Genomic DNA, 23,955 nt, shown 5'->3' with positions numbered 1-23,955 from the left:
GGGGTGGGTGGGTGTGTGGGTGTGTGTGTGGAGTGAAATTTTTGGGCCTGGTTTGAGAGAGGCTAGGAAAGGGGTGGGGGTGGGGTGATGGGTTCCAGGGAAGAGAAACTCCATATATTTATTAATGAGGTGCTAAACTTTTTTTGCCTACTGAAGGATTGCAAGTTCTATCAGTGACTTCTGTACCTAGAGGACAAAGCACTTGTTTCTCCACCTTAGTTACTACTGAGGTATATACCTGTACATATTTAGACTCTGATTTAGCTCAGCACTTGTATAGTGCAGAGTTCTGTGAATAAGGGAAGGTATTTTAAGAACTAGGTCTGCTATTCCTCTTCTCCCCCCCTCCACCTTAGGTTGACAAGGCAGAGAAGACTGGAGCTGCAAACAGCTCCTCTGACCTGAGCTATAGCCACCTTTTTCTTTTCCAAAGATCACCTGGAAGGGAGAGGTTGGGTATAGGACATGGAATAAGCATACAGGGAAGGGTAAGAGGAACCAGTGGAATTTGTGCTAGAGCTTTATTACTGATTAGATTGTGAGCTCCTTGTGAAAGCCAGGGACCTTTCTTTGTATCCCAGGTCTTAGCAGTGTGTGGCATGAAGTAAGCACTTAATAAATGCTTGTTGACTGACTGATGGACGAATCTCAGCTGGGAAGGCCCTAGGTAGTATTGGGTTCAAAGCCTAGGGCAGTGCTGTAAGTAGTCTCAGAGTAGGGAAAAGCAAGCTCAAGACAAAACAAGCAACTTCCAACACGGGAACTGGGAGAAATCATGTTAATCATAGCACAAAAAAAATCCTTCTAAACTTATGTATGACACTAAAACAGACATTCCCCACCCCCCAAAACCCAAACATCCTGATTTGTAGCTTTTAGGGAGAAGACCCTGTCCGTCCCTGAGCTGTGGTTTCTGCCCTTAGGGCTTCTCATTCAGCCATTCCCTGGCTCTGGACGGTGTTATGTTAGAATGGCATGAAAAAAAATTAATCGGGAAAAAAAAATCTATTAAATCGTCTCACAGTCTTCCAGCTGGCAGGGAGGGGAGAGAATGTAGTCAAGAAATAGACCCTTCTTAGGGCCCTAAGAAGAAGGGATTTGGGGAAAGGTGTCTTCTCATTAGGACAGAACAGGAAAACATGTTCCCTGGGCTTTAGAAAGAACGTGGGTGAGTCAGCTAGGTGGCACCGGCCCTGGATTCAGGAGGACCTGAGTTCAACTCCAACCTCGGACACAACACTCACTGGCTGTGTGACTCTGGGCAAGTCACTTACTTGCCCAGACACAATTGACACCAAAAAAAAAAATGGGAAAGACCATGGGTGTCTAGGAAAATCAGATGCTGGTGCTGATTTGTACTTTGATTTGGGGTAAGTGGAGAAGAGGAAAGGGAAGGAAGACCAAGGGACACATCTCAGTCCCCCTACCCCCAACCTCCTCCCTACTCTCTGGGGTAGTTTGGTGGGAAGGGAAGGAGGACACTGGAATAGATGCTCAGAGATTGCTAAAGAGTTCATTTTTCTTGCTCCAGTCCATCTGTGGTGCACGTTTGCTGCTCCGTTTCTGGTGAGCCCGCTCTTTGGCCACTGCCAGGGAGATGTTGAAGTCCAAAATGGGATCAGAGGAAGAAGACGTAGAAGAGGGTGGAGTGGAATCTTGTTTCTTGGGACCATCTTGAGAATCCATCTAATGGCAGCAGAGGGGTGAAGTAAATAGTAAATCATCACTCACCAGGATTCTATCCCTCTCCCCCATTGTCCAACCACTTTCCTTCTAGCCCTGAGAGAGGTGAGATGAGGAAGGTCCATATTTCTTAGCTTAAGTGCCAGTCAATGGCCTAGGGACCTACATCACACAAAGCAACTAAATGTGTGACTAGATGCAGGCTGGTGTGCCAAGTGTTCTAACCCCAGAGGCCTGGGCTGTGTCATTCACTAATCTTATGCTGTCTCCACATCTCTATAGCTCAGTACCTCCTTTCCCACCTGGCCCCCACTGAATTCCAACTGGAAGAGATTTTTGTCTCTGGGGAGGCCATTCACTGTATCTCAGCCCCTGGACCCAGGCATACCTCATCACTAGTTTCACTAAGTGTAGACCTCGATGATGATGCTTTGGGGCTCTCACACATGGTTTCAGTCCAGGTGGCACTGCTCTCCTGGTATAAAAGGATAAAGAATATATGTGAAGGTAAGCAGCTAGGGAGAGAGTCCTCACACTGTTAAGCATCAGGGGAGACAAAAAGTTCAGCCCAAGATAAGGCATTATAGCAAATGGCCGTACCCATCTGAAAGTCATTAATACTCCAAGTTCAGCAGCTGCAGTGGAGAATTCCTATTCCTCAGAGGGGCAACTTGGTTTGAATTCCTGGGAAAGATACTAGACAGCCTCACTGTAATATTTAGCCAAAATTGCAGGCCTCTGGCTTTTAGCTACAGACCCCTGGATATGACCGTAGAGATGTACTTCTTGCAAGCTGTAGGGTACTTTTTTGTGCCTGTGGACCACCACCTCCCTGCCTGCCATTTCTGGACCCTGGAAACCTCCCCCAAGCCTGATTCCCTGGGGAATATGAAGAACAGTAGTAAGGGGTATGAAAAATGCAATGTCTATGACCAGAGACACCAAGGGGAATGAGTTTTGAGAGGGAATTGTCCTGTTTCTTCTATCTCTACCCCTACCCTGAGGTTTCTGCTCTGAGATATCTTTTCAGAAGCACAGCCCAGTTTCTTCCACTGCACCTTCCTACTAGTTCTGTTCACTGGGTTGAGGGGGAATAGAATGGATCCTACAAAACACCCATCCTTCCTCCACACTACCTCTTTAGGGAAAGGGCAACTTTCCCCGGCATGGATCTCTTGGCCAGGAGCATCAGCTTGGCTCCCTGCCCCTCCCATGGTTCTCTTAGGGCCCTGGCTGGCAGACAGCCTCTGTAGTCTCCTCCCAACCCCCTATTCCTCATTTTACTTTACTGGGCGGGGGGGAGGGGAAAGGGGTTGGGGTGGGGGGGAAGAGGGCTTTGTTTTCTCAACCCAGACTTGGAAGTAGCAGAGGCTGGGCACTGGCTGGACACTGAAGCTCTGTTCTTCAGGGGAAGAATAGTCTCCTCTGTATGGTAGAGAGTGGGGGGGCCGTCACCCAGTGACTAGGCAGGGAGGGAGGATGGGCCTTGCAGGGACCTGCAACCATGCCTTTCCTTCCTTCCAAATAAGCTCTGCTCTAAGCTAGGGTCTGCATGGATAGAACCAAGTGTCAGAGCTCAGGACATTGAATTTTCAGCAGATTGGACACCCAAGTTGTATATCTTCTCTGAATTTCAAAGATGGAAAGCTTCAGACCCCTTCTTCCCAACCTCCCTTTCCTCCCTCTTCTCTTCTGTTTGTCTCCCTCCCTCACCTCTGCGTCTCTTCCCACCCCCATCTTTGTTTCTGTCTTCATATCATCCGTTTTTGCCTCTGTTTTCTCACACACCCACCCACCCACACACACACACCCACACACACACCCACACCCCAAAGACCATTAAGAAAGTAGTTATTAAACTCCAGGCAAGCAACAGAAGAAATATTCTTCTTTACCTTCTCTACCTCTCCATTGGCAACAGCCTCTGGCAAGGGACCTGTAAGAGTAAAGGGGAGAGAATGTTGTGTATGTGGATGATTCTAAAGGCTTTGGCCATTATCATTACTGACCTAAACTTTGCAGGAATATTTCAGGGTGTGGGCAGGGAGGGATTGGAAATTGCCCTCATTCTTTGGGATTTACCAAGAGAAAAGAGCTGTCACCCCATGTCTCTTGCCTAGGAATTCAGGAAAGCTGATCCACAGCATGCTGACTTCCCCAAAGCAAAATTGGGGAACTCAGCCACATCTGGTGTGGGAAGAGAAAGTCTTAGGATATAAAGAATATAAGACAGGAAGGGATGAGGACTGGGAGAGGAGAAAAGGAAGGATTAGGTGGGTGGCACCTATACCTAGGCCTTAAGATTTGCTCAGTGCTTGAGTCACAATAACCTCAAGTAGTGAAACTAGTAAGATCTCCATTTTATAGATCAATAAACTGAGGTATTGAGAGGTTATGCAACTTAAGCAAGGTTACAGGATAAGAAAAGTATATTTGAAATTAAGATCTTCTGACCAGGGCCACTTTTCTTTTCCCTACATCAATAGGGAATATTTTCCTTATGGCCAGAGTCATAGGTTTTAGTAATCCCATGTAGGTAGATACCTTCTGAATCCTCTTATTTTTTTCATTAAGAATTGAATTTTATTACCCCTGGAGTGGGGATGAGGGCCCTACTAAGTATCAGTATTAGGACACAGCTTAGAAATAAGCCTTACCCTAGACTCAAGAATGACTCTCACCCAAGGGTTTGCTGTATCAGAAAACTATTCCAGGAGACAACTTAGCAGCAGATTTAGTGTCCTGGGTGCTAGCACTGTTACTGAGCTCCAGTACCATTTCTCCCAGATCCATTTGCAGAAAAAGCCTTACCCTAGACTCAAGAGTGACCCTGACCCAAGGGTTTGCTGTTATCAGAAAACTATTCCAGGAGACAACTTAGCATCAGGCTTAATGTACTGGGTGATAGCACTGTCACTGAGCTCCAGGAACATCTTTCCCAGATCCATTTGCAGGGCAAAGCCTCAGAGCTGTGTTGCCAGATGCCCCAGCTCACAGTGATTCCCAGCCCAGGACTGAGTGGGTGAATAACCTAGTTGTTGCCCACGGAGAGCAGAGGCTCCAGTTTCAGTACAGGAAAGAAGGAATGAGGTTAGGAAGCATCTGGATGCTGTCACAACAGCCCAGTGTCTACCACTTTTACCACATGCCTACACAGTTGCCTGTCAGTGGAAGAACATTTAGCATTTGACAAAACCAGACATTCAGAAGTGCAAGCCAAATCTGCAACACGCAAACTAGTGCAGAGACTGCCTGTTAAGATACAGAGCTCTCCATCCTGAAGGGGAGATACCAATAAAATGAAAAGATGGATAAAAATAACAATTGTTCTGAAAATAACATTAATTTTACATTTATGGGGATGGTAGAGTTATTGAATTACTATTTACCCAATTCTCATTTTTAGCACTTCAATATAATGAGTTTTTTGTTTTGTTCTAAAGGTGATAGTGGTACAGTGGATAGAGTGATGGGCCTGGAGTCAGGAGGGGGCCTCGGATATTTACTAGCTGCGTAATCCTGGGCAAGTCATTTAACTAAGCTGTCTGCCTCTGCTTCCTCAGCTGTAAAATGGGAACAACAGTACCTGCCCTCCCAATAATATTTGTAAAGCACTTGGCACAGTGCCTGGCACATGGTAGGTGCTTAATTAATGCTTGTCCTCTCTAGTGATCCATATTTGTCATGTTAGGCCTTTGTAAACTGGTCTTCATCATCATCACTGACTCTAGTCCTCTGTAAACTATCAATAGAAGTCAACAGTGCTCCTTGAAAGAACTTTGACACGAGCTGGAAGCCACCCAGCTGGGGCTGCTCATTTGTTTCCGATAGCAAAGACTTAACTGCTCTGTTGCAGTGAAATGTTCACTTGGTAGCGTGTACCCTGTGTCACTTTCTAATTCTCTAGTATCCTTATGGGATACCTAAGCAATAAGTATTTTCCTTGGAAGTTTCTCTAGGCAGCTCAAGACTTGCTTAAGAGATGCAAAGGAAGAGGCAAGAATTGTTGATGGAGTCCACCCTTCTCTGGTCGGGATTCCATGACTCACCCTCATCCAAATGAAAGCTTTCAGGCACTGCTTTATTTTCAGTTTGCCAAACTAGTCACAGCTCCTACCAGAGCCTAATTAACAGTTCCATCCCCTTCTTAACCTCTCATTCCAAGGGGCCACTCGAGGACTTCCTACCCACTGAATTCCCTGGGCACCAAAGTGGCATAGTAGATAGTGCCAGGCTTAGAGTTAGGATGACCAGAATTCAAATCTTGCTGAAATCTCCTACTAGTTGTATGAGCCTGAGCAAGTCGCTTAGGTCCCTACGGTCTTAGTTTCTTCATCTGTAAGTACCTACCTCACAGTGTATTTGAAAAGATCAAGAAGGATAGCATAAGCAAAATAGTAGGGATTAGGGGCAGCTAGGTGTCGAAGTTGATAGAGCCCTGGAGTCAGGAGGACCTGAGTTCAAATGTGGTCTCAGACCAGACACTTGACCCTGACTAGCTGTGTGACCCTAGGCAAGTCATTTAACCCCAATTGCCTCCACACACACAAACAAAGGTAGGGACTGAACCTGTGGTTTCACTGGTATTAAAAAAACTGTCCTCTACCAACACAGGCAGGCACTTTCCCTGCAGCTCTTCACAAAGGTGAAGTGACCTTATATACTTAAAACCCAAGTCTTCCTGACTTTGAAGCTGTCGTCTCTCTATCCACACTGTCACACTGCCTCAACTCCGCACGTAAAGGACTTTGCAAACCTTAAAGCTAAAATGGTTAGCTAATTTTATTATTATTCCTGGAGCTCCTGGAGCCTTGTCTTTGCTGAAGCCATGGGGTTAAAGTCAGGAGATAAGATCCATATACTCCATGTCAGCTGAAAAACAAGCTTCGTAACTCCTCCTCCCCCCACCCCTCCACCCCAAAGTATTTCTAAACATGTGACAAGACTGTATTAATAAGCCATCAACCTGCCCCTAACACCAAATTCTCCCAGGGGATCTAGCCTGTGGCAAAGTCCAAGCTGACCACACCCTCTGCATGGCTCACAGCCCAGGGAGCCATCTCCTTCAGGGTCCAGTACAGTGAGCAGGGTCCACTTAACCCCTTCCTAATGCCATGGCAACACTGCTAGGCAGGATCTGAGCAGGGGGAGGTGCAAGGACTGGAAGAGGGAAGGGCAGGGGCCAGGGGGACCCCAAGTGGGAACCAGCTGCTCTGCAGAACATGCCTGAAGTTTCCAAGACAACCTGACTGAGGGAAAGAGGAGGGGGAAGGGGAGAAAAGCTATCCTACTCCTACTATTTATTAGAGCTGACCTGACTAACTGACAAAGTTAACACTTTCATCCACAGAGTCCATGACAAAAGGCCCTTGGGGAAGTTGTAGCCTGGTTCTCTTCTTTCCCTCTCCCTACTCCCAACCATTAGAGAAAGGACCATCTTTTTATGTCCAGTTCTGCCCTTCCCCCAAGCATACTGTCTTCCCTTTCCTAGCCTTCGGCTAAAGCACCCTTGCCAACTCCCTCTTGCCTTGCCCACATCAGGGCCTCAGTGCCTGCTCCCCTTATCTGTGCCAGCTTCCTACATCTCAGGAAGATAAAGATATGGTGCCAGCGCCCCCCAGAAGCTCTAAGAACCTTAGCCAGGGGAAAAGGGAAAAAGAACTGGACACTTCTATCCCTGAAACCCACACACCCTTGCCCCAGTTCACCCTGTGTTACTCTGCAGCCACTAATGCCGTTTCATTCCCTGAATTCAGGGTCGTCTCCTCATCCCTCATTCTAACTCACCACTCAGGTGCTCTTGGGATGGTATCACTTTACACTTTTTGAAGAACTCATCTGTCTCCTTGTCCACAACCAGCAGCTTGGTCTCATCTCCACCAGACTTGATTGCAGTGACCACATCCCCATGCTGTTTCCCTTCCATACAGATCCCATTCACCTGTGAAAATAGGTAAAGAAAGTCAGAGGAGTGACCCCGAGCTTGGGAACATGGAGGGGTGGGGTGGGGTTTGTCCTCCATCCTGTGCCACTTTACGACCCAAGGGAGCCCCAAATGCCCATTCTGTGGCCCCTTACCACAACTGGCAACAAAACCCATTCACCACCCCAGAGCATTGACCAAGCATTGACATGACTAGGCAGGGTGGGAAGGAAGAAGAGGAGATTGTGAGCTCCTTGAGACTATGGGCTGGTTTGGTGTGTGTGTTTTGCCTCTCTTTGTATCTTTGGTGCTTAGCATAGTGCCTGATATGTACTACAGGCTTAATAAATGCTAGTTAACCAGCTGTGAAGAAAAATAAGCTTGGGGTTTTTTTCCCCTCTTTGGGAGCTTTTAGCCTAAACGGGAAGCCAGTCAACACGGGAAACGATGAAAGTACAGCTCTAATGGACTGGCCCGTTAGTTTGGTGGTTGGATTTAGGGACAAATGCAAATCTACTTTGTTTTATGAGGGCCTGCCACTATTCCTACTAAACCCTCAGTGGATCCAAGGCCCTTGAAAAAGTTCTATCATTTCCTTATTTCTACAGGTGAAACTACAGAAACGAGCTAATTCCCGTTTCCTCTTTCATCAAATCTCTCACAAGTCTGCCTAACATCTCAGATGACAAAGTTTCTTTCCTTCCTCCTGTAAAAATAATGGCCTGAGGGGCAGCTAGGTGGTACTACAGATAGAGCACCAGCCCTGGAATCAGGAGGAGCTGAGTTCAAATCTGGCCTCAGACACTGGACATTTACTAGCTGTGTGACCCTGGGCAAGTCACTTAATCCCATTGCCTAGCCAAAAAAAAAAAAGCCCCAAAATGCCATCTTGGAGAGGGAATCAAGATGGGCATAGAAGCCTAAATCCTTCCCAGTGGTTCCTGTGGCCCTCTTCTGGGGATGGCTCTAAGAGTCCAGCTTAGTTACACCAAGGACTGCAAAACTCTATAGGTAAGCGGCTGAGTTTGTCTGCAGACGGGAGTGGGACGCTGGATGGTGAAGGCCAGGAACAGGAAAGAGATTTTATTTGTTTATTCAACACTTACTTCTACTTAGGTGCAAAGCACTATGCTGGGTAGGCTTTTGGGGGGATCCAAAGATGAATAACATAGTTCTTACCCTCAAAGAGCTTACAATCTAGTTAGGAAGAAGCTGGGCAAGGAGAGGTTAGTTAGTGGAAAGGTGAGAGCTTGAGAATCTGAGGAAGAAGGGATTTAAAAGATGAAGAATTATTACCTCCACAATCCGGTCCTGGGCCTGGAGCCCTGAAGCCTCAGCTGGTGAGTTGGGATCCACAGCTCGGATGTACTGGCCAGGTTTAGACTTGTCACTGTGTAGGTTGAAGCCATAGCCATTGGGACCTTTCTTCATAGCACAAAGTCGGGGCCTCAGCTCTCTCTGTGTACATACAAGGGCAGAGACTTCAGCATCTTACTTCATTCCCTCTTTACCTCCTCCCCATTCCCACTCTGGGTGGTACCCTCAGTCCCAGACCTTTCTTTCCATAAGCTGGCGCAGACTGAGAAGAGGGTTATGGACTTGGACCCTACAGAACCCAAGACATTTTGAACATGGTATTGTGGAAGAGCCCCGAGTTCTAAACTAGATTATGACACCAATTAGTTGTTCGATTTCAGACAAGTCACTTCCTTTGCCAGGGACTCAATTTTGTTACTTTCAAAATAAAGTGGAGTCGGGGAAGGTAAAGAAGAACTTAGTAATCGTTAAGGTTCTCTCCAGCTTTTATATTCAATTTGCAAAACATTCATTAAACATTTACTGTGTTCAGAACTCTGGGGGTAAGGATGGATACCAAGTTTAGATTAGACACAGTGCCTGCCTTTGTGAAGTTTACAACCTAGTAATTTCAGAATCTATGACTCCTCATTTTAATTAAAATTTTACTCTTGTTATTAATGGTAGAGAAGCATGTGGCACAATGGATTTATTTCTAGCCTTTTTTGAGTTCCAAATTCCCTTTCTCTCTCCACTTTGTCATCCATTGAGAAGGGAAGCAATACGGTATCAATTATGCATGTGAAATAATGCAAAACATAGGCATGGTAGATTTAGTCCTGTGTTTGGATTGAAGAAGGTCTAGGTTTGAAGCTAGCCCCTAACACATACATCTGACTCTGGAGAGGTCACAACCTGTGAGCTTTAAGCAGGTCCCTAGAACTGATCTCTCTAAGATGTGGTCGATTGCCAGGATGCCCTCCACCTTACTAGAAGAAGCTCCCTGAAGATTCGGAAATCATAGATCTTTCTTAAATTCACATGCCAACAGCCAATCATGAAGCACCCTACTCCCCTCTTGGCAGAGAAGTGGTGGACTCAGGGAACTGAACAGGACCCGCCTTCTTTTGGATGCAGCCAATGAAAGAATCTGTTTTGCTTAACTATGCATATTTACTACAAGAGTTTTTTTCTTTTTTTTCCCCTTCAGGGTAGGGGCGGGAAGAGGTGCTAAGGAGGAGGCAAAATAGATTTTTGATCATTGAAAAAAAAAATTCCCATGCCAATCATATAGGATATCCCAGCACTGCTTAATCTGACCCTGGGGAGTAGCAAAGGGAGTCTCTTCTATGGGAGTGGAACGAGGTTCTTGCTCTTCCCTAGATTGAGGTCAAGAGAGAGGGATAAGAAGTATAGCAAACTTAGTCTTTAAGAAAGAAATGGGTAAGGGGCAGCTAGGTGGTACAGTGGATAGAGTACTGGACCTGAGCTCCAATCCGGCCTCAGACACATAAAACTTACTAGCTGTGTGATTCTGGGCAAGTCACTTAAACCCCAATTGCCTCACAAAAAAAAAATTGAAAAAAATTGAAAAAAAAAAAAGAAAGAAATGAGTAGTTACTCCTCTACGCCCAACACTGTCTCTGCAAGAGTACAACCATAAGGTAGACCTGAACAGTGTTTACTGAAAGCGGAGGCTGTTTGTTTACAGTAAAGCTTATCTTTACCAGCGTTCCCTAGCCTTAATCACTGAATGGGAGTCACCTCAAACTGAGACCTGGGAAAGACAGCTTCAGAAAGGCCAAATCTCCCTCTGCATCAGGGGCTATCTTTTGTCATCCTTATCTGTATCTTGCCACTGGACCCAGATGGCTCCAGAGGAGAGAGTGAGGTTGGTGACTTTGCACAGCCCTGCCTCACTTCAATTCAATTTACTTGCAAGTCATGACATCATCTTCCTCATGTCATGGTGCTCTTCCAGAACAAAGGACAAACAGTAACAGCAACAACATCATTACCAACACCAACTTCTCTCATTCTGGCCCTCCCAAGGCTCAGTCAAAGAGCCTGCTCCCTCTGCAACCAACAAAGAAGGGTAGACATTTGGACTACAGGTGGGAGGAATGATTTGGGTATCAGGAAGGGGAGGGGATAGAACAGATAATTAATTGGAAAACCAAGGCTTGGTCATCCTCATGAACTCAGGAGAAGCTGAAGGACCCGTGCCTTAGATACTCACTATTCCTGATAAGTGTCTACACATCACTAAGGGGAATGCTATATTCAGATGAGGGAAAACTTGTAGATCAGGGCTATGTATTGTTGGTATGGCCCTAGTCAAAAATCTAGTTTGAGAATTTGCCTTGGGACTGAGGGTATTAAAACAATTTTAAAAAATGGTATCTCTGGGTTTCTTCTGAACTTTCAGCTGTTCAGTTGAAAAGTGTAATAGGAGAAGCATTTCAGTTATGGAAAAAAAAACCACTAGAGACCTGGATTCTAATTTTCTTTGCCACTAAATCACTGTGACCTTGGTTCCATCACTTCTCTTTGTGCCTCAGTTTCCCTGTAAAATGAAGAGGGTGGGTTAGATAATAGGATCTTAGCTTTAGAGCTGGGAGGGACCTTAAAGGCCCAATCTCACCCCCTTGTTTTACAGATGAGGAAACTGAGGCACCAAGAAGCTAAGTTGACTTCCCCAGGGTCACACTTATAAATACCAGATCGAGGATTTGAACCAGGTACTCCGACTCCAAGTCAATCACTCTGTCCATGACTGGCTCCAAGGCACCTTCAGCTCTGGACACTGTTTAGTCCTATCCCCAGTCCAAGTTAAATGTTTTAACATCCAAACTGCTACCCCAGGACTTGTTTTCGTGGGGGTTGAGATATATAGCAAGATGATCTACCTACCTCTAAGCAAGAGGCTAATAGCAAAGAAAAGCATGGTTTATCTTTTAATAGCTCCAGTCCTTTGATAGGGACGGTGGCAATGACTTTTCAGATAGGAGTATGAAAGGGAGAGAGGCAATCCCCAAGACAAGGAACTCAAACTCAGGCTGGGAGTGGCAAAGTCAAGGAGGGAGGACCCACGTTGCAACCACACTTTCTGCCCTGACTTGCAAGTCCCATGGTGACTAAATGGTTCAGCCAACAAACTCTGGGGTTTCCTTTGGCAGAGCACCCATCTCCATTTCCCTCAGGCCCAGATGCCACTAGCATCACAAGAAAGGGCACCAGGTTCTAAGAGAGAAGCTCCTTAATTGGCCAGCTCTCTCTTCTTTTCTCCTACTCCCTCCCCCTCCCCAGTTTAAACCAATCCCACCTCCGGTCTTTTACTACTGCCTGGGAAGGCAAACAACTGAAGGGTTCTGGGTCTTGAGCAGTTCCCCCACACATACAGCTTAGGCTGGGAAATTCAAGCTTGATTGTTTTGGAGTGTGTAGGGACAGAGGTCACTGCTGGGGTGTATGGGAGGGATCGAGGCCAAGACAGGAAAGAGGAGGTGAGCACTTTGCCTCTAATTCCTTTTAGCCTCCAAATGCCAACCACCTACATCTGGGCTTGGCTATCCTTGGGTTGTTCTTTCAGGGCCAAAGGCAGAGCCTGGTCAATGGAGAAGGTGTCACGGGTGTACCTTTTGCCTCCTAACCTACCCAACCCTCTCTGCTATGATGAAGTTGGGATTAGGAGACCTAACAAGTAATGTTACCTCCTACTTGGGCCACCTGGAATCTTCTCTTCCCCCTCTTGCCTCCCAAAAGATGGAGCTACTTCACTCTCAGCATGGTTCAGAAGAAATCCTCTTTCCCTCCCCTATCCATCTCCATGTGGCATCAAATCAGTGCCCTTTCTGTGCCCCCCCAAATACTTCACATCTCCCCCCTCCCTCATTCTGGGGATCAGGTTCTAATTCTCCCCAGAGTACTAATCCCTTCACAAAGCTGCGAATCTCACTCTCCTCCCTGGAAATGCCAAGGTGAGAAGGAACAGGTCTAACAAGTTGCTGCCAGGATCAGCTCAGCTCAGCTTTCTTGTCCCAGCCAGACCCACAGCAAAATTTCCTCCACTCTAACCTGCCCACCCCTGGAACCGATGCTAAGAAAGCAAGAGGATAAACAAGGACCAATGTCCCTGTTATTCTGGGGTCTTCCAGCTACAAAGCCCAATGTGGAACATGGAGCCAGCTCAGGGAGGAAAGAAAAGCCTTCATCAAATGCTAAAGTCTCTCCCCCCTGCTCAGCTTCCGAGTCAGTAAGAAGGGAGGGACAGACACTGGGGTTCAGTTTCTCTCTCTCCTGTGGCTACCGCTGTCTTTGCACTGAGGCAACTTGGAGACTGATGAAACCCACAGCCTTCCTTCCGGAGTACTGAACTAATGCATATAATGGAAGCTGTTGCTTCTGAATTACAATAACCAGAACCCCAGAGGTGAAGAATGCAAATAAATAACAAGTCAGAGAACATTCCTGGGTTTTAGACCTTCCACCTAGAAAGTGGCTTGAGAACTCATGGCTAGCTTGGGAAGGGTGCTGACCTCTTCTGGAGGGTGCCTTCCACCCCCAGCTGTCAGGACTACAGAGACCGCACCCAACTCAAGCTCCCCTTCCTTTCCAGGGCCTCCAGTCTATACTGCCTCTCTGACAGGTCCTATTTTGAAAGAGAGTGCGTTCTAGAGAAGGTCAGAGAGCCGAATGCGGGATGATAGGGAAGGAGAAGTTTTGTTTGCCCCTCTGTGCCCACTTTAAGAAGGGGAAGAAAACAAAAAAACAGAGAGAGAGAGAGAGAGAGAGAGAGAGAGAGAGAGAGAGAGAGAGAGAGAGAGAGAGAGAGAGAGAGAGAGAGAGAGAGAGAGAGAGAGAGACATTATTCCCAGAGCAGACAGAGCACACAACTGAGGCCAGGCTACTGCTGCTCTCTTACTGGGGAAACAGTCCAAACACATCAGATTAATTGCATAAGGGCCCATTGATCCCCTAGAGGATGCCCTCTTTAGGCCTGAGGATTAGAAAAGGATAGTTGGGCTGGGTACTGGGCCAAGATATAGCTAAAAAGTCGACAGAAGGTTTTTTTGTTTTACGCAATTGGGGTTAAGTGACTTGCCCAGGGTCACACGGCTAGTAAGTGTCAAGTGTTTGGTCTCAGGCCGGATTTGAACTCAGGTCCTCCTGACTTCAGGCTCGGTGCTCTCTCCACTGCACCACCTACCTACCCTATCAGTGGTTTTTCTAAAAACATTTAGGTACCCACAAGAAGTGGCCCAAGTCCCTACCTTCTAGTGTTCCTGAGGGTAGGGGTCTTCTTTTAACCTTGGCTTTCTAGCTACCCGAGGGGAAGGGAGCAGTCCTGACCCTCATCTTTCCCCCTGCCCTTTCAATCTCACTCCCCTTCCCATGCCCCATGATGGTACCTTTTCCAGGGTCACTGAGTCAACACAGGGTCCTTCCTATACTGAGTCTGAGGTTGTTGGCAGGAGATATTCTTTCAGGAGTGGGGTGTCATATGGTCATCCAAAGCCTTGTCTGACCCCTTGGAAACAGAACAGTGGTGGATGGGAGTAGAGTGCTTGGGGGCAGAGCTTCCACCAAATGACATTGCCATGAATGCCACTCCTAAAGTATTGCCCACTGCCCGGGGCTCTAAAAAATGAAGATGATAGCCTAGTCACATGGATGATAATAATAATAAGGATCTCAGAACAAGAGTCTCCCCATTCATTAGCTTGAAGGGGCTGGCCTAGGTAAAAAGCAGAAGAATAAGCACACACAGATCCAGAGGGAGTTTTACATGCCCAAACTAGCAAATGGAATAAGTGGGGCTGGGCTATCCTATGCTGGGCAAATATGATCCTAAGATACCGTCCCTTTATTATCAGCTTCTCCCTAGGACCTTTCCCTAATTTTCTGAACCAGTCCCAGCCCCTCCAAAAGGATGGCTGCCTTCATTGTCCTCATCTTCTGTCAGAGGTCAATCACCCTGGAATCCATCCCAACCCTAGAAATAGTTGTCACTACCACCAGACCTCCTCACAAGCTGGGCCCTGAGAGTAAGGCAGCTGCTCTCAGGGGAATTCAATAGGCCCCATCGGCAGCCACCTGGAAAGCCTGGGAAAGGTGATACCCTAATCCGTCTGTGAAAGTCCCTAAGGACTAGGCCCATGATTGCTCCCTGCTCCTCACTCAGAATGTTGCCAAGCAGGGTGGGGGAAATGACCTGCCCCATTCTCTTGTCTGTGTGACACTGACCCCTCCCCCAGCCCTTGATGTCATGGTGATGGGTGCTATAGAGACAGGAAGGCAGCCAGGGAGAAGGGGGGTGTTGCTTCAGAAGGGTTAAAGATCTGCTTCAGGTTTTTGGTCCATAGTGCCAGCTGCTGGGGGGGCAAGGGAGAATGTTGAGGGATGGGGCAAGAAGGTTGGATGGTGAGAGGCATGAAGAACTTCTGCTAAGGCTCTCCCATCCCCTTTTCTTTCTCCCAACCCCTCACCACCCCCTCCCCTTGGCCAGGCAGGCTTACCTGTTCATTTATGCAAACAAGGCCTGGCTCTGCTATTAGTGACTCTGATACAAGAAAATCTGGCCCCATCAGGGTGCCTACCAGGCACAGTCCCAGGGATCTTAGCAGCCCCAGGGGGAAAAAAAATCAATCCTGTGAGCAAAACAGCTTGGCTCCCAGAAATTCCTGGGACCCCAAGGCACACAGGAGCCAGGATGCTTAAAAAAATAAAATAAAATAAAAATTAAAAAAAATACATATAGCAGCCCAGTTTGTGTTCCTACTAGGTACCTCCTCTAGTTTAGGGGAAAGTGGAAGGAGATGACTGTTATAGAGTCTATGGAAAATGCTAAGCAAGGTGACTCTATCTACTATTTGTAATGGTTTTGTTTTCATTGTCCTCTCGATGAGTGGGAGATGGGGAAGTAGAAGGGAAAAAATTCAGAACTGAAAATAAAAATTGAATTAAAAAAAAAAAAGGGAAGGGGCTATTAAGCTGGGTGGAACACCTTTTACCCCAATCAGGCCTGGCATATACTTAGATTAGGTCACTGGACTCTAAGCCCTGCTGCTCTCCCTCCTCCCAACCCTGGAGGCAAAGTTCAAACAATCTGTGTAACCCAACCTGGGCACAGGACACATTGCCCTAGGAACTGGGCAGGCTGAAACCATGCACTAGGCAGACTGCGTCCCCTCCCCCCACCTCAACTGGCCCTCCAGCCCTTGCTGAAGACAGTTATGATTCCCTCCTCCAGCATGTGGTAAAATGGTTATTGTGATACAGTAACTTAACCTCTACTTTGTGTTTGTTCAGGGGAAAGTTTATTTCCCCAGCCTCAGTGGGGTGGGAATAGTGAGGGGACACAGGAGGTAAGCCCCTGTTGACTGCCCCAAGAATAAGACCAGTCAGGCTAATAACCTTGCTCCCCTGCTCTTGCCCAGGGAACTACAGTGAAAGATTTGGAGCTCAGGTTTAAGGGGGAAGGGGTGGGGCAGGGAAAGCCTGGGATAGGGTGGGTTGGTACCTGGTTCAAGGTCAACCTAAGGCTCCTCCACGCCTGCACCAGCAGGCACTGCGCCATAAGTCCCTCCCCCATGCCAGATCTTACTGGACCCAATTCTGGCCCAGGTAGTAGGAGCAAGCGGTAAAAGGTTCTGAGGGACACAGAAAGGTCACTCACTTGTTGAGCCGCTATCCCTTCTTAGGGCTCCATTCTGAGTGGAGACAAACAGCCCCCTAATGAACCTCATGACTGATTTTAGGGGTGGAGGTTGCTTTAAAATGGCAACCCTGTGACCTTTCATAATGATTTTCTCCTTTGGCCAGATCCACTGTGGATTCTGTGGGCACGGAGATAGCCAGAAAGGACATTCAGCAGTGCCAAAAAAGACAAGCATGCATCACCACCGGGCTCACCAGAAACTCTAGGCTGAATGGCCAGGAATGCCCTCCTGCCCACCCTCCCAAACTCCCATAGGTCAGGCCAACTATGACCTGTGGGGGAAACTTAACAGATTTTGTATTTTTCCAAGGGCAGGGAGGGGTAATCCTGAACCTCTGGACATTGACCAGTGGCCCAGCCTGGGGGATGGGAGGAAAGAACGATGGGTACTGTACCGTATGTGGCCTGCTTTGTGTAGGTGTTCTCAGCTCTGAGGTCTGATAGTGGAGCTTAGGTCCCAGAGCTCATAAAGGAGGGTTCATTAATTCACCTTCTAGGAGAAGGCAGTACCCTAGGCCCCAAAAAGGGTCAGCTAGAGCTCCTCCCAGGGAAAAAGCAAGGGGAAATCTGTCAGCAGACACCCAAGTGGGTCCATCCCATCCATCATGTAAAATGCAAAGGGATGTATTAGAGGCATACCTCTACACCCCCCCCCCCATCTAGGCTCAGGCCTCCCCTGGCTTTGTCTATACACCTGAGGGAGTATCTGCTGAGAACATCTTAGCAGAGAATCTGAGCTATTGCATACTACCAGGGAGATAACTACCAAAGAAGATTCCATCAAACTGGATTTCATCTACTCACAAATTCAGATCTTAAAGATTGATTCAGATCTTAAAGATCTCCCTCAAGGAGAAAACTGAAACCTAGAAAGGTTAAGCAACCTTTGACAGAAAAAAAGTGACAGATACGCCAAGAACTTCTTCAAGGGCACAGATGTGGTGCAAAAAAAAAATAAAGCTCACATTTAATGTTGCTTTTTGCAAAGCATGTTACATATATTATTTCCTTGATCCTTAATAACCCTGTTAAGATAGGTCCTATTATTAATCCTCATTTTAACATATGTAGAAACTGAGGTGGAGAGTGAAGAGCGACTTGCCCAAGGTCACACAGCTAGTAAGTGTATGAGGCAGGACTCTAATACAGGTCTTTCTAACTCCCAAGTCCAGCTCTCTATTTACTCCGCCACCTAGGTTGTCCATAGTAGAGTAGGGCTTCAAATCCAAGTCTTTTAGAGTCCAAATACAGTGTTATTAGATTTACTTCAAATCACTGACATTTTTTTTCCAGTTTTGTTTTCCTGGAATGGACCTAAAGATAGCTAGAAAAATCTGTCTCAGGGAAAAAAGTTCTTCCAGATGAAACTACCCCTTTCCTAAGTCCCCAAACTGGAGAAAACCAGGAGGATTTCAGAAGAACTTGTTTTTTAAATCAATACTCTGGTTAATTTTCTGCAACAAGCTTGTAGGTCTGACAAGATCTTGGGTTTGTCTTTCTCTTATGTATTAAACGCTATCATTCTATATCAGTCACGGAGTTTTGTGTCCCCATCACAACCCCCTACCTAGATTATGAGCTCAATGATGGCAGGGCCCATATCTGATGCCCAGCCTGCAACAGACCTGTCTTCATGCTCCCTTACATAATTGTGACCTAGTAAAGGTCTGTTGAATTTGAACAACAAATTTTCTTAGCGTACCCCTCCACAGAGTGCAAAGAAAGGGCACACTCACCTCTACCCTTGAGGGAAGGGGGGGGGAATGAAGGAGGAAGCCCTGGGCCCTCCCTACCCTACCCCTACGTCCACATACCAAGCTTTCAGATAAGGAATGCTCACCTTATCTCTAAGAGACTTAAAGGACACTGGGTTCTCTACAGAGCTACCAATACATTGGAAAATGCACAGGCTGTAAGTAACAGCCAAGTACCAGAGGATAGATTGTTTTGGCCAAATAACAAACAAACAAACAAAAAAACCAGAACCTCTGACTCAAGAGAAGGCTTTGGTCACAGCAACTCAAACCTGATTTCTATTTTAATCTTTTCAATGACCCAACTGAGATCAACGTGAATCTCTTTTCCTTGGGAAAAAAAAATAAAACAAAAACAACCACAATACCCAACTGGAGTCTAATCAATCTGTGCCTACCTACCTACTACCTGGTTACCAACTGGAATATCCATCTTCTCCCCACCCTATACATCAGGAATAGAACTGCTTGAGAGCATCTTTATTTGAATAAAGACCCAAAAAACATGGGTATGGCCTGTCTAAAATCCATTACTACTGTAGATACTGGAGCCGGGACCAGTGCAATGGAAAGGGTTAGGGAAAAGAACACATTTTTGAGCCAGTAGACTGGGGTTGAATCCTGACTCAGAATTGCAACTTACTAGCCAAGTGCTTTGGGCAAGGTACTTAACCTGAGACCCATTAATAAAATGGGGATATTGCTTAGAGGTACCTCCCTGTGACTCAGTTTCCCTTTTCTGTACAGTGGGGGTAGTAATATATGTATGGCCTAGAGGCACCTTCCTGATACTCAATTTCCTCATCTGTAAAATGGGTATAATATTGTATTCTCTGGCTAGAGGCCAGCAGCACAATAGAAAGAGCAAAGGACTGGGAGCCATGGGGACTTGGACCCAAGGATCAAATGAGATGATAATATATAAATCTGTTTGTGAAATGCTATGAAAATGTGAGTAATGATCATTGGTGGGGCTGGCAGTGAGAGTATTCCTATTCTTCCCCCTTCTTTCCAAGGCAGCACTCCTCTCTTTTAGGGACCCTCCTCCTTCCTGGGGACAGGGCAGTATTTATTATTACTTCCACCACCCACAAGACATCAAGCACCCAGAGTCACTTCAATTTCAACAAATATTTATTAAGGTATTTTATTTTTGTTCAGTTGATTCAGTCATGTCTGACTTTTCCTGACTCCATTTGGGTTTTGGTTTGGTTTTTTTTTGGCCAAGATACTGGAGTGGTTTGCCATTTCCTTCTCCAGCTCATTTTATGGATGAAAGAAACCAAGGCAAACAGGGTTAAGTGACTTGCCCAGGTTCTCACAGCTCGTAAAAAGTCTGAGGGCAAATTTGAAATTAGGAGGAAAAGTCTTTCTGACTCTGGGCCTGATAGATAAATAAAACCCCCAAACATTCCCTGCCCTTAAAAAGCTTATATACTGTATGTGCAGTCAGATGATCTGGCTTGGCCATTTAAATAGGTGGGAACACTAGAACTGAAAACTACTTGAGGACAAAAACTTGAGTTTTTCACTCTGTGTATCTCTAGTGCCAGGTGGAAATGAATTAGGTCATCACCTTCTTAAGTGTGGAGACTGCCTATACTTCAGCCCACTTCACCAAGCTCCAAGTGGTTTAAGTATAAGTAGTTCAATAAAGAGGCCAACTAATCGTAACACAGATGTGTTGAATCCCCCTGAGGACAGGTTACCGGGCTCAGGCAGCTGTAGCTCCCTTCCCTGGGAAAAGTGCAAGCCACCGCAGGCTCTCCCATAGCCCTCTGCAAACTTTTGCCCCCTGAGGAGCTCTAGCCAAACACATTTCCCTAGACAGAAGCTGTAGGAGGCTTAACAACCCAGAGAAGGAAGTTCAAACTCCCTCTCTCTCTTGGATGATGGAGAGGGCACGACTTGGGGAGCCACGTATGCTTGAGGACTTCCTTCACCAAGGAGGGAGCTGCTTCTAGATCCCCAACTTTCTCCCTTCAAGCTCTCAGGAGAAAAATCTGCAGAATGAGGAGGTGGGGGAAAGGAAGATAGGGACTAAAGTTCATTTAATTTATAATAGAGAAAAAAGACTGATGTCCTCAGCATAAATTTCAAGACAGTGAACTCTAGGTGGAGACTAGAGGTTACCTGTTCCCTGACTCACCTCAGGGCACTAACTTGAGTCTCTCTCCTGCCAGGAAGCTCCTGCCCTCCCTTCCCCGAGCCAACCTGGCACAGACAGGAAGTAAGAGCCAGTGGAGCCGAAGGATAGCCTTCCCAGCATCCAGCTAAATCCAGGAAAATGTTCCCTGGCGACCTAACCTGTTGGCCTTCTCCACCCCGCCCCCAATCTCCCCTGCACAGTGCCCTTCCTCCACTCTGAGCGCTGCCCTGTCTCTAGTGCCAACGTTATCTACATTAGCCAGCAGGAAGCCATCTGGTTGCAAATTAACAGTCCAATTTTCTGGGAGACCAAGTGCTGAGGACCCAAATTCTGTTCCTCTCAGGCTGAGCACCGGCACCGAGCCCCTGGAATTCAGCAAGGCCAGGGAGCCACCCCTTCCTGACTCTTTAAAATCGTGCATAATCTCTGGGGACAGACAACTCAGAACAGCAACTCTATATTTCTCCAACCCCCATCCTCCACCAGCTGATCCAAGTTGGGATCATTTGGGGAAACACCAAACATGGAAAAAGCAGCAAATTATCCCAGCTTGTTTGCCCTGGGAAATCCTCCACTCTCCCTTCACCAGGTCCCCTCCGATCTCTTTTCCCTCAGCTTCCCAGATAAAGGCTGTGCTTACTTCTCACATTCCTGAGACTCATAAATCCTCTTGGGTGGCAGTATCACCACCCCTGAGACTCACTTCTTTTCTCCTCCTCCCCACCCCCATCTTTGGCCTCTGCCCCGTTCCAATCCCCGTCTGCCCCAAGGCAGTGGGGCTTGTTCCTTCTTTCTTAGAAGCCACATCACACTCCGGGAGGGATGAAGTCCCACCTGACTGAGGTTAATGACACCTAAAAATTATGCTCCCCCTACTCCCTGCTTGAGATTTAAAAAAAAAAAAACTTTCCCAATTTCCCCCTCTTCTCTACATTGCCACCTCTCCAGGTTACTTACATACACACACGGCTGTGGCTTCCATGCGGGGTAGGGGAAGGGGGAAGAAGAGGATGTATATTCGTCTTGCTCGCCCTTTGCAGTCTCTGCTGGACTCTCCCAGGCATCCCTGAGCTCCAGTTCCCACCCACCTGTGGCCGCAGAGAGGCGACTGCCTCTCTAAGAGGTTTGGGGCTAACTCCCTCCATACACCCCGGGAGCGGGAAGGGGGGAGTGATGGCACTTGCTCCCTGGAGAAAACAGGGTTCCACCTCTCCCCTCTTTTGGTTGCAACGCGGGTGTGGGTGCCTCTTAGAGAACAGATGGGGAGTGGAGCAGCGGATATAGTTATATGCGTGAAAAGGAGTCGATCTCATCAACCTTCCTAACAACTCCCGAGAAAGAGGCGGCAGCCAGTCTGCTTCAGCGTGGCAGGGACGGGTCCAGGGTGGGGGTGAGGGGAGACAGGAAGGGGCAATCTGTATGAGAGACACGCGTCGGCTGGGCCAGCAACAGGCGGAAACGCCTCCATATCGCGGTCTTTGGCTTCAGAACGAAACAACGGCGAATTCGGGGCTAAGCCGCGCGGCTTTATTCCATGGACACCTATCTACATGCCTCCCTGAAACGCCTTTCCCCCTCCCCTCTTTGAATCCCAGACCAAGGAGTAGTTAGTTACCTGTTCCGGTTGGCTCTTCTCTTCCCGCGGCTGCTTGGCCGCTCCCGGCTGCCCCTCCTCGCCTCCATCCGCCTGCTTCTCCGCGGCCCTCTGCGGGGTAGGATCGGCTGGATGCTCCCCGAGCTGGCCGCGCAGCAGTTCTTCCCGCACCTGGATGCCTAGCTTCTGCAGGCGCTCGTCCGCCTCCGGGTCGACCACCAGCAGGCGCACCGAGTTGAGCGCGGCTCGGATACGGCTCACCACCTGCTGGTGACTCTCCTGCTCCACGTTCTCGCCGTTTACCTCCACCAGCCGGTCACCGGCCAGCAGTCCCGCTTTTTCGGCCGGCGAGCCTGGCTCCACGAGCCGGATAAACTGTCCCAGTTTGCCCTTTTCGCCGTGGAGGTGGAAGCCGTAACCATTCGGCCCCTTCTCCAGATTACAGAGCCGGGGTAGGGGGCTCCCGGAGTCGCCGTCTGCGCTCATGTTGCTCCGGGGCAGCTCAAGGCTTGAAGATGGGGCCGGTTCACCAATCACCCCTTCCCACCCCCCTGCCCTAGGAGGCGGGGATCCGGGATGAAACACAGTAAGGAATCCCTGGCCCGGGAGGAGGCAGTAGGTAGCTAGGAAGGGGCCCGCTGCGAACTCCGAAGTTCCGAAGTAAGGCGATGGGGACCAATGACAGTTTAGCACAGTGTCTGAGCGTTCCAGAACCTGTCACAGCCCCTTATCCCGGGGGAGGGGCGGCTCAGGCCCAATTAGGAACCGGAGGAGAAAGGGGGTGGAGGGGTGCCCTAGCTGGTTGAACAAAACGAGCCAATTGGGACGTAGAAGGGGCGGGGGCTTGCTAATAGGCACACGAAGCGGGCGAAGGAAAAAGTGCTTGAGGTGCATTACAAAGCTTCAATTAGCGGGAGTGGAAGGTGTGGCACCTGGAGTCTAGGGGAAGGAATCCCATCTGGGTTCCCCTGGCTGCGCCCACGTATCTGCATCAGCTGGATTCCGGATCTGGGAAGCCTGGTTCCTGGTCCCTGATTAATGGTTTCAAAAGATTGGGTCTATTGCAGCCGACCTTCAGCTAGGGGAGAGGCGGGAACTTAGGACCCTGAAAGCCTCAGGAAAAGGGCGCTCAGGTTTGGACTTGGGTGCAGATTGTGAGATTAGTACTGTGACTCAGTAGGCAGCCTGTATGGAGAAATCGCCTTTCTTTTCAGGGACAGAGAAGTCTCAGAAAACTTTAGTACTAAGGGCACACGGCCTAGCCAGCCCATCCACCCACCTCTTCCTCCTTAGAGCTGTTTAAATAACAACATCCGTCAAGTTACGGGAGCTATTTAGAACCAGAAGAGATCCTATTGCCCCAGGACCCCATTGCGGAATACCGAATACAAAGACACGGGCCTCAATTCTGCTTGGGGGGTGGGAGGGGAGGGAGCTATACGCCCCCGCCCCATACTTCTTCTGAGGAAGAGGAGCCCGGAGGGGGTAATGTAGTTTTTCCCGAAGGGAAAATGGAGATTGCTAGGCTGGGGAAGGGATCTCTGGTCTAATCTGGCCGGGGGACAGTCGGGGAGGAGGTGGCGATGTGGTGTGATGGGGCCTGTTAAGGATCAAGATGAGCGTCTGAGGAAATAAGTGAAATTCGAGAGTAGAGCCAAACCCAGCTTGGATTGTAGCCAGGTTAGACAAAATTCCCAAAGCAGATTCCACAGGAAGAATGTCCTGGGGTAGAAAAGCACACTTTCCCCTACAGGTACCTTACTCGTCGCCCTCTTGGGGAATCTTTAATCCTGATGCCAGGTTGCTAGGACTTTCTGAAGAACGCTTCACTTGGCTT

At 47.9% G+C, this 23,955-nt stretch overlaps 1 protein-coding gene across 1 annotated transcript; it reads right to left on the bottom strand.

Moving 5' to 3' along the window:
• Nucleotides 1–507: 507 nt before the first annotated feature.
• NHERF1 (NHERF family PDZ scaffold protein 1) lies at nt 508–22,839 on the bottom strand. Its single transcript, XM_021002476.2, has 6 exons — nt 22,140–22,839; nt 8,903–9,064; nt 7,471–7,624; nt 3,579–3,619; nt 2,072–2,158; nt 508–1,686 (listed from the first exon to the last, which is right to left on the bottom strand). Exons 1-6 carry the CDS (start codon nt 22,602–22,604, stop codon nt 1,495–1,497), a joined length of 1,101 nt encoding a protein of 366 aa, XP_020858135.1. The 5' UTR covers nt 22,605–22,839; the 3' UTR covers nt 508–1,494.
• Nucleotides 22,840–23,955: the final 1,116 nt, after the last annotated feature.

Source organism: Phascolarctos cinereus, unplaced genomic scaffold (genome assembly GCF_003287225.1).
Source record: "Phascolarctos cinereus isolate Bilbo 61053 unplaced genomic scaffold, phaCin_HiC Scaffold_5;HRSCAF=322, whole genome shotgun sequence".
NCBI lineage: Eukaryota > Metazoa > Chordata > Mammalia > Diprotodontia > Phascolarctidae > Phascolarctos > Phascolarctos cinereus.
This window is presented reverse-complemented; position numbering and strand designations above follow the sequence as displayed.

Coding starts and splice junctions, on each gene's coding strand:
- NHERF1 (XM_021002476.2), bottom strand. CDS start 22,604: ATGAGCGCAGACGGCGACTCCGGGAGCCCCCTACCCCGGCTCTGTAAT. Junction 9,065..22,139: donor AGAAGAGCCAACCGGAACAG/GTAACTAACTAC, acceptor GTATGTACACAG/AGAGAGCTGAGGCCCCGACT. Junction 7,625..8,902: donor CCCAGGACCGGATTGTGGAG/GTAATAATTCTT, acceptor CTATTTTCACAG/GTGAATGGGATCTGTATGGA.